Consider the following 14450-nt stretch of genomic DNA (forward strand, 5'->3'; position numbering starts at 1 on the left):
CTACAAGATCCAAACCCTCGATTACAGGCTCCGGCCTTAATTCGATTCTTTGGTTCTTCAGTTATGCAAGTCAGAATCATCAAATGCCTCATTGCATCTACAACCTATCTAGAACCTCCAACCATTATTACTCAACCGAACTTTCTCAGTCTCTAATTTGAACATTTTTAGGCGCTCGCTTGCTCTGGAATCGACTCCTTAAGCTGGGAATAAAAGTCGAGGATTCCGAAATGCCGATGCTTGGGGTTTGTCCTCCACATGGAAAGTTTTGAACCCTAAAGGTTGTGCTAAAACACCAAATAAGCTACTTCCAAATGTAGAAATAGATTAACCACATGCTGGACTTAAGCCAAAACTGAAGACAAGGCTAGTTGCACCAATAGTAGGAGCAAGTGAAGCTCTGTAAATGGTACATCACTGTTTACATGGTATGTGGTGTGATAAAAGGCCTTATGGATAAAAGGCTTCGAAAGACTTGAATCACCTTCCTTTAGACTGATTTGAGGTCCCTTTTTTCTATATTTGCACATAAACATCAAGGCTAAGGCAAACAGAATTATAGGAAAAGCGAAGGCCCCAAGACATATTTAAGCAAATATATTCTCCCTTAAAAGTCCATAACCTTAATCCGACGTCTCCAAGAACTCATATCGCCAATCATGTCCTCAGAGAAGTGCAAGTCTAGCAAATCATGTCTAATGTGGTCATCCCATATCAGTTCGGGTCTGCCTCTATTCCTACCCTCCATTACGAGAGTTTCTACTATTCTTACTATATACATCATTTGTTTCCTCTTAGTCTCCCCTCCCTTATCTTATCCAAGATACATGCCAACGCCATCTCTGTGTGTTTTCAAACATCCACCTCAACATCCTTATCGCTCCTACATCTAACTTTCATGTTTGTGTCTTCTTGGTGGCCCAATAATCACCAATCTATTTTGTATAAGATTGCCGATCAAACTGCAACCCTTTAAAATTTCCCTTTTTAATCTTGTTGGAACCTTTTGTCACACAATACTCATGTGGTTGTTCTCCACTTGCACCAACCTACTCAGGCTTGTTTGTCAACAACTAGACCTTGAATACTGATTTGGGTGTCCTCATCAACAAAGCAAATCTTATGTCAGGAATTCAGAAAAGTGAACATCCTAGAAGATTATGCAAAGGATGTAAGCAACAAAGCTTCACCAGGTCCAGTTAATGATCCTGAACTCAAAAAAGCACTAAGGGATGATTATCTGGATCACATAATGAAGAACAAGCCATACAAAGAAACCAAAGCTCAATTCACGGGATGGTCAACAGAAGCCTTTCTTGATGAACTTCTAAGGATAGAGAAGTTAAAACTTCATCCAGAGCTTAAACCAACACCTCCCAACTAGAAAGCAGGTAAAAGGCCAAGTGACAAAAGGGCCCAGCAATTGAAGAGGATGAAGGAAGAGATGGTTTTTTGCAAAGTTTGGTACTTTAAGGTCAATGGCTAAATGGGATGAATCAACAATCACTTAGATTTACAATCAGCTTTAAATTTTAAGAGAAAAAAAATCCTTCACTCCCAAGAAAGCCAGACTATGATCAGGTTGATTTCCAATTTAAAACATTAGTTGATCCTTCAGAGCTTCCACTAGCAAAGAACATCTCCACAGCTGTAAGAAACTATCTAAAAAGACAAAAGGAGACGTCTACATAAGACATGAAGAAATACAAATATGAAATCAAAAAAGAAAGGATCAGAAATTAACTAATGTATGGCCAACTAGATAAAAATCCTGCTGATTTTGTTGGTCAAATCCTAGGCAAACTTCCCTCACCAACTCATCAAATAACTTCTACCCCAAGAAATCCATCTAGCCTCAAAAATCTAAAATGGAAGTCTGACATGACTAGCCATGAATTGACTTTGCTTAGGGCTAATGGAGAAGTTGAAAAGATATCCATGAACAATGTCGTTGGACTCAAAAAATGAAGATATGCAAGACCTTATAGGGCTTAAACTCAAAAGGGGTCTAAATGAATATCTCTTTATGAAGTTTGAACACCATTTCAAGGGGTAGCTCCAAGATAAGTTGATGAGGAATAAAGATTGATCAAATAAAGTTGAGTTTTGGCATCATCTGTTCAAGGGGGAGATTGTTGGGCCTAAAAAAGAAATAGATGATTTCTGAAAGCCAAAACATGCTAATCAGATCAAGAAATAAACAGATACTGTTGCACACTCCTCCTAAAGATAGTGAATCTTGAACAATAATTAGAACATTTTTTTGAAGATTGCAAAGATCTGTTTAAGGCATGGAACATCTATTGAAGAAGAGGAAACCTCTGTTTGATGGCCAACGCCCTGTTGAAGACAAGCACTGATCATGAAGACCAAATATCTGTCTGGCCAAACAGATGTTTGAAACAAGTCAACAATGGTTTAAAGAACAATGGTTATATCATTGTAACAGTGTATGCTTAGAACATATATTAACTGTACTTAGACAGTTGTTTGATTCCCGCAGATGTTTGTAACATCGATGGAATCTTTTCTGTTAGGAATGTTAGATGTCACTATTAGGGTGACGTCAGTTTGATTGCAAATAAACCTTTTATACTTAGTATAAATAAATCTCACCTGTTATAGATCTATTTCATCACTTCACACACATTCCTTTTATACGAACAGATTTGTGAGTGATCTGGCTGAGCGGGAGTTTGTACAATCATTCCTGTAATTGTAATCTTTTGATTTCAATGCAAAACAGTTTTGATAAAACTTTCCACTCTTGTGTGTTCATATAATTCCGGTGCAATTCACTTTAATTCTATCTTTCATACATTATTATTCACCTAAAGCACACAAGTGAAAACTCAGATTATAACATGCGTGGCGCGGAGATGAAAGATCAAGGGGCCTACAATCTGTTTCTCATGCACGTCGCAGGAGATCATACCCTCTCCCTCGCATGGCGCGAGGGACACGCTTTTCCAGCACTTGTGTTTTGGCTTCCAGCTTGACCCGTGTAACTCGTTTCTTGCGTTTAGGCTCCTTTTACCTCGTTGAGCACCCTTTAAACCTATAAAACCCAACGCGCAACGAGTACAATATAAAGATACAAAACGACGTGTTAAAAACTCTGAAAACTATACAAACTCATACAATGTGTTTTTATGAACACATCAAAGACCGAGAGCTGCATTGACTATACAAACTCATAAAATGTGTTTTTATAAAGATACAAAACGACGTGTTAAAATAGAGAATGATGTTATCAATTAAAGCAACTTAGTTTATAGACTTTGTTGTTTGTATATGGTGACATTTTTTGTTGTGATAGTCGTGTGTTTTAGCGACTTTAGGAGGTTTTCCAAGCAAGGGGCAACTTTCTTGGAGGACAAGGCTCAAGGTCTATATATAGGATATTAGATATCTCTTATAGGGTGTGCATTTGTGAGCCACCACCCCGTGGGAACTCACTCAAGGTGGATGATTATCTTGTATTTTGTTATTCACTTTCAATGAAATCTTCTTTGTTCCAATCTATCTTTTGATTGGTTATTAGTTTGTCTATAGCTCGAATTCACCCATCTCTATATTATTTACCAAGCCGAGATTGAAACCGATCTACGTGGACTATCATTTGGTATCAGAGCCTCGGTGGCTCGTTTCAGTTTCGGTTGGTTGGGTCTTTACTTGAAAACCGTCGAAGACGTAAAACAAATCCAAATTTGTGTGTTTTGATTTTGTTTCATATCTGGCGTTTTTGGGCTAGATCTGGCGACTTTATCAGATCTGAGTTCGTGTAAGATGGTTTTGGGTGGCAACAAATGGTGTGAGATGATGGAGATTGGATGATGATGGCTGGTTGCAAAGGTGAAGGTGGCATCTGGATTTGGTATTTCGATCGTAGTTGATTTTCGGTGAGTTATGGTGGTTAAGGAGGTGATGCAAGATGGGAATAATGAAAATCAGAGATGGTGTCATCTAGAGTTTACCAGAGATTCATGGAGGTTTTGAGATGATGCATCAAAGCTGTTGAAATGGTGATGCATTGTGGTGTTTGGAAAGAGCCCGATGGTGGTGTATGGTGGCATTAGATTGTGGTAGTTACACAACGCCAGATTCATGGAGGTTTCGAGATGAATGAAACCTTAATGTCCAAGGTTCTTGGACAAGGTTCTTTAGTGATTTCTTGTGTTGTGATTCTGATTCTTGTGCTTAATCCGAACATCGAGGTGCTTTTAGTGTTTATATCATTTGGGATTGTATAAACAACACTTGTTGTTTGATCCTTGCAAGAATCTTCATCTTTTGATTTTATTCATTTAAACACCTAATTAATAGGTGTTTGGGTGTTATCAATCAGTACACTGTGATCCGGATAGCATTTGGGACTCACAGAAGTTGCCGATTGAGTTTGAGTCTTGAAATAATTATGGAAGGGGGGGGGACAACGAAAGATTGACTATTGAGCCAATTTGTGAAGATTTGAAGACGAAGTCAAATGCACTTTTGAAAATCATTTAAAGAATTGATAACATCATTCTCGGGGGAATATTTTTGAGTCAAATTGGAGAATATTGTTATCAATTAAAGCGACTTTATTGTTTGTATACGATGACGTTTTTAGTCGTGATAGTCGTGTGTTTTAGCGACTTTAGTAGGTTTCCAAGCAAGGGACGGCTTGCTTTGAGGACAAGGTTCAGGGTCTATATATAGGATATTAGACATCTCTTTTAGGGTGTGTATTTCTGAACCTTCACCCGATGGAGCTCACTTGGGATGGATGATTATCTTTTGTTTTTTATTATTCACTTTTCATGAAATCTTCTTTGTTCCAATATCTTTTGATTGTTTATTAGCCAGTTTATGGCTCGAATTCACCTGTCTCTATATTATTTATTGAATCGAGATTGAAATCAGATCTACGCGGACTATCAGTTGGCCCGAATGATGCTCACTGCGTACGTGGTTTTTTTTTTCTGTCTTTTTAAATTAATAATAATAGAATGATGCTCACCGCGTACGCGGTTTTTTTCTATCTTTTTAGATAAATTACAATAGTTTTAAAAGGGTAAGTTAATTTACACAAACTAACAAATTTAATGGAATTTGATGTTACTTTTTAGAAAATAAAATGTTAACCTAAACTTTTGTGTAATTACCTAAACTTTTGGGTAATTTTCATATTATAAATTACTAACATCTTGGTGCTTTGTAGAGTTGTACTCAAAGTATATGGAGTTTTTCAAAAAAAAAATTGACTTTTCACTTCTAGCCTATAGGTTTTTCATTTTTGCATTTAAGCTCTTTGATTTTTTTTTAATTTTCACCCAAACCTTTTCAACTTTGCAAATTAACCCCAGCGCTTTTTTATTTTTAATTTTGATCCCCCATACTTTTATCTTTTACAATCTTTTCGTTTTACGTTTTGTTCTAAATTTTACGAGTGAATACACCGCAACATGCGTGTGGGTTCAATTTTTTTCTTCTATTTTTTCCCATTTGACAGGTCCGCCGCAATGCGTCTTTATTTCCATGTTTGACTGGTTCGTCGTAACGACCGGGATCCTAGATCGACTTAGGTATTTTTTTTCTATGTTTTAAGTTTTAGTTTAATTTTTTCGCATTAACACGAAGCAATGTGAATGATGGTTCAACAATTTTAAACTTGTTATATATAGATTACGATGAACCTGTCAAACGGGAAAAAATAGACGCGGGTTCATCGTAACGCACGAGTCCTAGATCAACTTAGTTATTTTATTCTATATTTTACGTTTTGGTTTAATTTCTTCGCATTAACACGCCGCAACTTCAGTGTCGGTGGTTGTTGACGGTAGTGTGGCATTAGTGCTCGCCTGCAACAAGAGAGGTGCTTAATACTAGTTATTAACTCATTTTAAAATGCTTCTTTCAGTTGGCTGGTTTGTGATGGATCATGGACAATTTTAGAAACTACATGAGATTAAACAGATAATATTATTTAGTTTTAGACTCTAAACTCATGTGATCCAACAGGTAAAGACGCTTTACTTTCTTATTAAAAATCATAATTTCATTTTCTATCTTTTTGCAAATGTACAATGATACCCTCAAGATTGCTTCACATCTTAGCAGATATACATTCTTTTACCCCCACCAAAAAGGCATCTTAAAAACTAAAAAAAATAAATTACATAAAAAACATTTGATCTGAACCGTCAAAACTGATGCAGTACCAAGTCGCCACATCCAACCAGTTACACCGGATAATCTAGTCCCAGTTCCATACGAAAATCTCCGTCACCGGATTTATCAAAACCTCCGGCAACGTTTACAACTTTTTCAGGACTCCGGCTCCGGCTCCGATGCATCGGCTCGAAGCCGAGCGTCAGCTCCAGTTCAACGCCGTCGTTTTCATCCTCCACCGTCGCCGTCAAACCCACCTCCTCTTTGATCATCAGATCCGCCGCCGTCTCTTCCGACACAAAACTAATTTCCGGCGTCACGTGGCTCTCACCCTCCACCACATGCGCCGCCGGCTCCGACTGGTGGCTCAGCGTAGACTCATGGCTCGGCGACCTGTTACCAACCTCATCGTACGACACCAAATCTTGATTTCCTTTAGTTTTGTTTTTGGTTATAGTGTCGTCACCTTTGGTCTTTCCTTTGGACCCAGATCGTTTAAACCGACACCGGGTCCTGATCCGGTGGAGCTCGTTAGCCCCACCGGAGTTTTCGTCCTTAGATATGTGACGAATATCATACGCCTTCAAAGGCGGACCACTATTCGTCTCCTCAGACGCTATTTGAACGATGGGTGACCCTTTTAACACAGCCTCCACTGCATTCTGACACAACTGCCACTTTCCGGACCATAATAACCCGACCGACCCGTATATCGGGTTCACAATCCGACCACAAGCCTCGTACAGAAGCGACCTAAATAGGGCTGCATAACATACAAAACCAATATCAGTTTTATTTAGCACATGTTGATTCCTCATGCTTTATGAAAAAGAATGGATAGTTAGTTACCAGGACGGAGGTGTTCAGGACCAACGTTGATTAAGTTCATAAGTCCAGCACGGCCGTAGAACTTAGCTAGAAAAACGGTGGCGTTTGCTTGTGATTCTGGAGACTGGATCCACTGTAAACACGGTCTGATGGTGCAATCGTCACTGCATCCTTTGCGAAGGACTCGACAGCCGTTACAGCTCATTCTCATTGTTGTTGTTGGTAATTTTAGAGAGAGAAAATTGAAACGAAGATGAAATAGTTGAAAGTTATGTGGAGTGAGGCGGTGGTGGGTGTGTATATATATATATATATGCATATACGTGTATATATTTTTGTGCGGATGGCCGCTGGATTTTTGGGGGGACGTAGTTTTTCCAAAAATCTGGTATTTGATATATGCGTTGACAAAATTAAGTTTTCTACATTCATGAAACTTAAAACATGTTGAATGATTCATTTTTTAAATAAAATTAAAAGAGTTGATCGTATAAAACCGTTTGTTTAGGAAGCAGACAAATCTAACCCGTTTTTCAATGGTGGCGCGTGGTTCTGACTCTGTAGTTAACTGTTTCACTTCCCAGCTGTCCTTTACTACATTTGAAGAGTCAACTTTTTCATTTTTAATTCGAAAAATCAAAATAAAATATTTTACAAGGGTGGTTTTAAATATTTTACAAGGGTGGTTTTACAAGGAAGATGCTGATCATGTGCTACTTAATTGCTGTGTGGCGACGCTGGTGTGGCAGAAAGTATGCAACTGGTGCAAGATCCCTGTTGGTCGGTTCGGTAATATAAACGAGCTGTTGAATTCCCATCTAATTTTAAATCTCTCAAAGTTCAAGACTAAAGTACTCCAGACTATAATCGTTGCGACATGCTGGGAGATATGGAGAGCGAGAAATGCCTTAATTTTTTCAGGTGAAAGAGCAAGAATCGAAAAAATCTTTGGCGATTTACAACTAGTCTCCTTTACATGGGTCAAGAACAGGGGCAAAAGACACAACATGGAATGGAGAAACTGGATATCTTTCAATATAAATGAGTAACTTCCGTACAGGGGTGTAAACGGGGCGAAATATATCAGTTTTGTATAATGTTTTTTGTTTCTAGTATCTTGCTTGTCTTAATCATTGTACAAAACTGTTTGGTGATGGAATGATATGCAATTAGCCGTTCAAAAAAAAGGGTGGTTTTCTATTTTTGTTAGCTTTGTTTTTTCCTTTTTATATTTTATTGTTATAAGTTAAAACATTCAATCAAAATAGGTCTTATCATTTTTGGAGCATTCGCAACCGATCAAGTAATATTGGATTTTTTTTTCGTAAAATCTCCATGGGCAATGAAACCGCAAGAATAGTTCCCTTTTCATCTTGTCCATAGTCACAAACAAACTATCTTTTCTTGATGGTCTGTAGTCTCTTTTCTTCTTCATATCACCTCCATGGTGATGGTTGATCACAAACTCTCTAAGGCTATAAAATCTCATACGTATTAAAACGACTTTTGTGCCATCTATATATTACAACAAACTAAATAATGACATATTAAGGTCCTGTTTGTTTACCACTGAATGAGAACCATTCAGAGGTCCACATCTGATTCGGTCAGATTGCAGTGCATTCAAAGCCGAATAAACCAAACAAGCCCTAAATGTTAGAGACTAGCGGTACAATGACACGTAAACATACAAATAAAAGGCTTAAAGTTTTGTTTTAATCGATGCAAACAATGAACACGTGTCAAGATTATCTGAAAGGGTTAGTCTATTTAGCGTAAAACAAGTGTCTAGTCATTATTGATTTTAATTTTAATACATACAAATTTTATAATTTATAAAATTTCATTCATCCACTACCTAACATTAGTGTTTGTCCTTGTAAAAACGGTACAAGTTTAAATCATTACAAGTAAAAGGTTAAATTAAAAAATAGCTTAACATCCAAAATTCATCCAACTAATAAATATGATATAAAAAATTCATCCAACTAATAAATATGATATAAAAATAAGAGTGAATTTCAATTTTTGTCCTTTATCTTTAGGCCACTTTGCAAGTTTTGTCCTTTGTGTTTAAATTTGACGAGTTTTCTCCTTTATGTTTAAAAATAAGCACGTTTTACCCTTTATGTTTAAAAATCAAACACGTTTTGTCCTTTATGTTTAAAAAATCAAGCACGTTTTGTCCTTAAAAATCAAGCATAAAGGACAAAACGTGCTTGATTTTTAAACATAAAGGACAAAACTCGTCAAATTTAAACATAAAGGACAAAACTTGCAAAATGGCCTAAAGATAAAGGACAAAACTTGAAATTCACTCTAAAAATAATATCTAAACTAATTAATGTTTATCCGATGGTGAGTGGGACAAAAGGGTAGCGCGTGGACAGCACGCGAGTGTGGGCCGAGTTGCCACATAAAAGGAGCGTGGGTTTGGTCTCCTGGTTTTGTGGAGGTCGTGTTGAGCTTTTGATGTAGGTGGTGAGTCAGCAGCAAAGAAAACCGCAGTCTGGTTTGTGGTATTTGGAGAAAACTAGGAATGGAATTGTCTGTGGGCGGCAGTAAAACCAGGGGCCTTTGTGATATACCACATTGGAATATTGCCACCTTATCCCATAAACCAGGAGACCTCCATCAAACTTCGCTCACAACTTGTCATTTTAAATAATATTATATACCGTAAATAATTTCATCCCACATTTTTTTATGTGTGCTTGAATTTATTTATTTTTTCGTGTTTAAAGTATTTATTTATTTTTTTCGTTTTTAAAGTAATCGAATTTTAAAATCTTGCTTACAGCAGAAGGGGTTTGGCGTTTAGATCATATAATAAAATAAAGGAAATGTATCATCATCTAATAATTTGGATGAATTTACGAAATAAAAGAAACTTAATGTTAGTGGTTTAGCTTAGTTTCAGGCTGAGTTCAACAAGAATGTTAATTTAAGAGATTTTATATTCCCACATCTATCTTCTCTGTCTCTCTCGTATATATACATACATAAATAAAATATACACAGAGAGAAATATAGTAAAAAGGAGTGTAGGAATTAGACGATGGTTATTTATTGAGTCTTGATTATTCAACCAAGGTTTATGGATTTACCAATTTTATTTTTAAACGATGGTTATGATTCAACTAGGTTAGAATCCCGTATATTACACGGAATTAAGTCAATAAAATATTAAATTATTAAATAAGCAAAAAAATAATAAAAGCATTGAAAAGGAAATACGAAAGAAAAGAAATATTCATAAATTAAATATTATAAAGAAAAATAATAAATAGTTAAGAAACTTTCTCGTCAACTGACTCGGCGGGGAATTCGTTCTCTTACTCATTGCCAACCAGTTACTCCCCCGCCTTGGCATAAACAGGCTAAAGGGTTGTTTGTTTAGCTCTTAATGGGCTTTTAATGGTTCAGACCTCTTACTGATTCATAACTTAATGGTTCAGACTGTTTGTTTTGTGAACAGATGTCTGAATGGTTAAGCATTATACATAGTCTGAAGGGTTAAGACCACTAATTTGAATTGGTCTGATATTTGCCTCTGAACGGTTAAACATTATACTGACTCTTAATGGTTCAGACCTCCTCTTACTGATTCAGCACTTAACCATTCAGAAGTTGCCAAACAACCCCTAACTTTCCTTAAGACTGCTTCTGGAACATCTTTATCCTTCTATAGATACTGTCGACATTACTTGTTATAAGGCGAGGATTGCCACCAGATGACTTCACTTGAGACATAACTTCTTCCGATAACTAAACTTCAAGTCTTAGCTACCCGAAATAAAATAAAATAGAATAAGGTATAAAATTTTATTTAGTTACTATCAACATTTCTTATTTTAGAATATTACCTTAATTTTCGACCTCTAAATATATACGTTAAGCTAACCAATATTTTTTTGTTAGATTTGGTATCCTAAACCTTCCTACAAAATCAACTTTTACCTTAAACATTTTAATTTATAAGTTATAATGATATTTTTTATTTAAACCTTTCCAAAGATAGATTTTACGAAAGTGTTATATTAGATTTATAATGATGATTATATCTTTAAATTACTTTACAATTTAAACATGATTATCTGTTGTTTTAAAAAAACGTAAATAAACAGTTTTTTATTACTGATTTCGTCCGTAAAATACACAAGATTATAGCCTATTATTTAAGAAAATGGAAAAAAACTAAGAACCTAATTATGTATACAGTTTCTTAAATTAAACTAACAAACAATAAATAAAAATCTAAAATTAATTATGTCATGTGTCTTATGAAATCTTTCAATATTAATTAAATTTAATATTTTATATTAAAAAAAAGAAACTTTAGATTTACCTTTTTTAAAAACGTAGTAAACAGTATGACATAAAAATTTCATGAAAACCAACTGAATCTGGTCATATCGTGAACACACTTAGAAAATATAGTTGTTGTATTTGATAAAAATAATTTTAAAGAGCGTTGTAAACTTCAAAACTAAAGGGCATATTGGTCTCTTTTGCTTCTCATTCTTGATTGGCAAGATACAGGTAGTCTTAAATACAAATAAAGGCTTAACCATCATTATCATTTCAATGAGGGGATATTATGTAATTAGCGGGAAGCTGAGAGGGTGATTAACATCATTGTAGGCCAGAAGGAATAGTGAAGACATGTGTCTCAGTTTACGGGGACCCTTTGATGGAATTCAATATTTTATACTCAATGTGAAGGATAAGGTTTAGGATTTGAAGTTCAGTTTATGCCAATAATTTAGGGTTGATAAGATTTATATTAATTTAATTGGTATTTAATAATTTAAATGAAATAATAATTATTTACAATTAAGGATGCTCTAAAATAATGACAAATGTCCCAAAGTTGGTTTCTTTTATTATAGAGTATAGATTTGTCATATAATATTTTTGTTGCGTACAATGGGTTAAAAACTAAGGAAATAAAACTTCATATTACTTGTTTGGGTTATGATATAATAGAAAGTTTATTTGGCTAAGAAGGCTAGGAAGTAATCTTGACTATCCATTTAGTTAATCAAGACTAAGATTAAATGAGCGAAATTGAAGAGAGAGAAAAGAGGCGCGTGTGTTTGTTTAGGGGCATTCTAGTCAATCCAAGGCAATAGTTTCTCTCTTCTCCAATTCCCCCCCCATTTTTTAAACGTTAATAACTCTTTCATACGACATTATTTTTTTATAAAAATTGCACCAAAAAACGAGCGTTTTTTATCTTTAAAACGAGTATACTATTGCTATATTTTCGATTTTTTTTTAAAACCCAGTTGCGTAAAACGCAATGGAAAAAACCCAGTTGTGTAAAACGCAATGAAAAAAAAACCTAAAAAATGACATTTTTTCTAAAACGCAATGCACCAAAAACACAAAGAAATGTCTTATTTGTAAAATGCAATGGCAAGAAAACACAAAGAAATGCCTTATTTGTAAAACGCAATAGCCTAAAAACACAAAAGAAAGTGTACTTTCTAAAACGCAATGGACTGAAAACACATAAAAATGTGTTTTACCTAAAACGCAATGCACCAAAAACACAAAAAAATGTCTTATTTCTTGTTGGGATTGAACCCTATCAGAGGAACAGATAATCAGAGCCAAAACTGGTTCACAACAGTGGATTCTTCATAAGCAGTAGTTTACACCAGGCTCTCTCCTTGAAAGTGTTTATAACATCTGATGTCCTCTATCCACTGTCCTTATACAACAGCTGTTGTCCTTCAAACTACTGATGAAGCCCTGAAGATTGTTAAGGATTAAACACTGCTGGTTCAATCTACTGATGCTATCTAAGTACTGCTGTTGATCAAAGAACTGCCCACTCAAGGACTGATCAACTTTGAGGAAAGCACTAATTGTCAAACATCAGTGATTGACATGCAACAATGGAAGGAAGAAGCAGTAGTTTAGTTTGTCACTTATATTGTATAGAATCAGTGGTTAAGTTAGCAGTATTTGTATAAGATTAGTGGTTAAAGGTTGTTAGGTTGTTAGATGTCACTTGCATGGTGACGTCAGCTTAGATGCTTCAGTGGTTTGATTTGCCTATAAATGGAACAGTACCCTGTACTGTTACATTTCGATTGACTGAGTGAGTTCATCTCCTCATATCCAATCCTTTCGTCTTGTGCAATCAACCAGGGAGCATCAGGCTGAGGGGGAGTTTAGTTTGCAAGCATGCATTGTAATCTTTTGATTTGATTTGTAATCTTTCAACTAATGGAAAGCATGTGTTTATCAAAACTATTTTCCACTTTGATTATGTTTACAAAGTTTGTGTTCATTTCCGCTGCATAAATCATTGAATCATGTCCATTCATCGTTCATCTATTACAAACAAACACAGTCATGAGAGCCTCCGATCCTAACAATTGGTATCAGAGCTTGGACAGTCAGATTCGATCTAACAATCAATTTGACATAACGGTTCAGCTCAAAATTCATTGATGCTAAGGTTGATCGTATTTTGTTGAAAAACAGAGTAACGAGTGAGCACGTTCAAAGTTGTTATTCAAAAAACTCTGTAAAACAACCAAGATGTCATAAGACACACAAACTTCTCAAAACAAATGATGTCATGCATAAACCACCTATAGTTTTCAGATCTGAAAATATGTCGGATAACTATGGTATAATCATTTTCTTTACAAATTTGATTTCAAGTGTTGATATGAAGTTTGTGTTGTTTCCATCATGTTTGATACTAAGATGTGAACCTCAGGTCAACAAAAACCTATGTTCGTAAAAACATTAGTGTTTTTGTTAACATAAAAGGAGGGAAATTAAAACTTTAGTTATTAGATCTTATGTGTTGAAAAACAGGTTGAGAATCCTGTAAAAAAAAGGATCAAATCAACTTTGTTAAAAAATGCATTAAGAAAATCAAGTGTTAAAATAGTCCAAATCATATATAATGTGAGATCTGATGTAAGCAAGTACAAATATGGCCAGATCTCTTAAAACATTGCTGCAAAATGATTCTGGGTTAAGTATTTCTTCAATAAAGACCTCCCAGTGAGTATTTTAGTACTTATGAATGGGAAGGGTAAAAAGGGTAGAAGAAAAATCACAAAAACTCAAAAGTGTGTTTATCTCAAAACTTTTGAAGTCAAAAGGAAAAAGGAAAGAGTATAAATGTAAAACACTTAAGAGTCCAAAATTGGGTGAACAAAGGTCATCAAGCAACTGTGTGCATTCATTGATTCAGGGAAGTTCAGGTAACAATAGTATCGCCAGTGATTAAACCTAAAAGAGGACTAGACAAGTTTTTCAGAATCATCACATGGTAACAAAGTCTATAACAGGAGTTTCAAAACTTATGTGTACATGTCTCCTCATTTTTGCAATCAACTAACAAGGAAATGGTTTCAAACAGTGGTTATTACAATGTATTTCAAATCACCGACCAATTTCATAAAATTTGGAGAGTGATGTGATTATGAGTTTAA

At 35.3% G+C, this 14450-nt stretch overlaps 1 protein-coding gene across 1 annotated transcript; it reads right to left on the bottom strand.

Annotated features, from left to right (window-relative positions):
• Positions 1-6018: 6018 nt before the first annotated feature.
• On the bottom strand, positions 6019-7359 carry LOC110895452 (LOB domain-containing protein 41). The gene is made up of 2 exons (XM_022142770.2): positions 7003-7359; positions 6019-6916 (listed from the first exon to the last, which is right to left on the bottom strand). The coding sequence occupies exons 1-2, from the start codon at positions 7298-7300 to the stop codon at positions 6225-6227; spliced, it is 990 nt and encodes a 329-aa protein (XP_021998462.1). The 5' UTR covers positions 7301-7359; the 3' UTR covers positions 6019-6224.
• Positions 7360-14450: the final 7091 nt, after the last annotated feature.

Source organism: Helianthus annuus, chromosome 12, assembly GCF_002127325.2.
Source record: "Helianthus annuus cultivar XRQ/B chromosome 12, HanXRQr2.0-SUNRISE, whole genome shotgun sequence".
In the NCBI taxonomy this organism is placed as follows: Eukaryota; Viridiplantae; Streptophyta; class Magnoliopsida; order Asterales; family Asteraceae; genus Helianthus; species Helianthus annuus.

Coding starts and splice junctions, on each gene's coding strand:
- LOC110895452 (XM_022142770.2), bottom strand. CDS start 7,300: ATGCATATATATATATATATACACACCCACCACCGCCTCACTCCACAT. Junction 6,917..7,002: donor TCCTGAACACCTCCGTCCTG/GTAACTAACTAT, acceptor TATGTTATGCAG/CCCTATTTAGGTCGCTTCTG.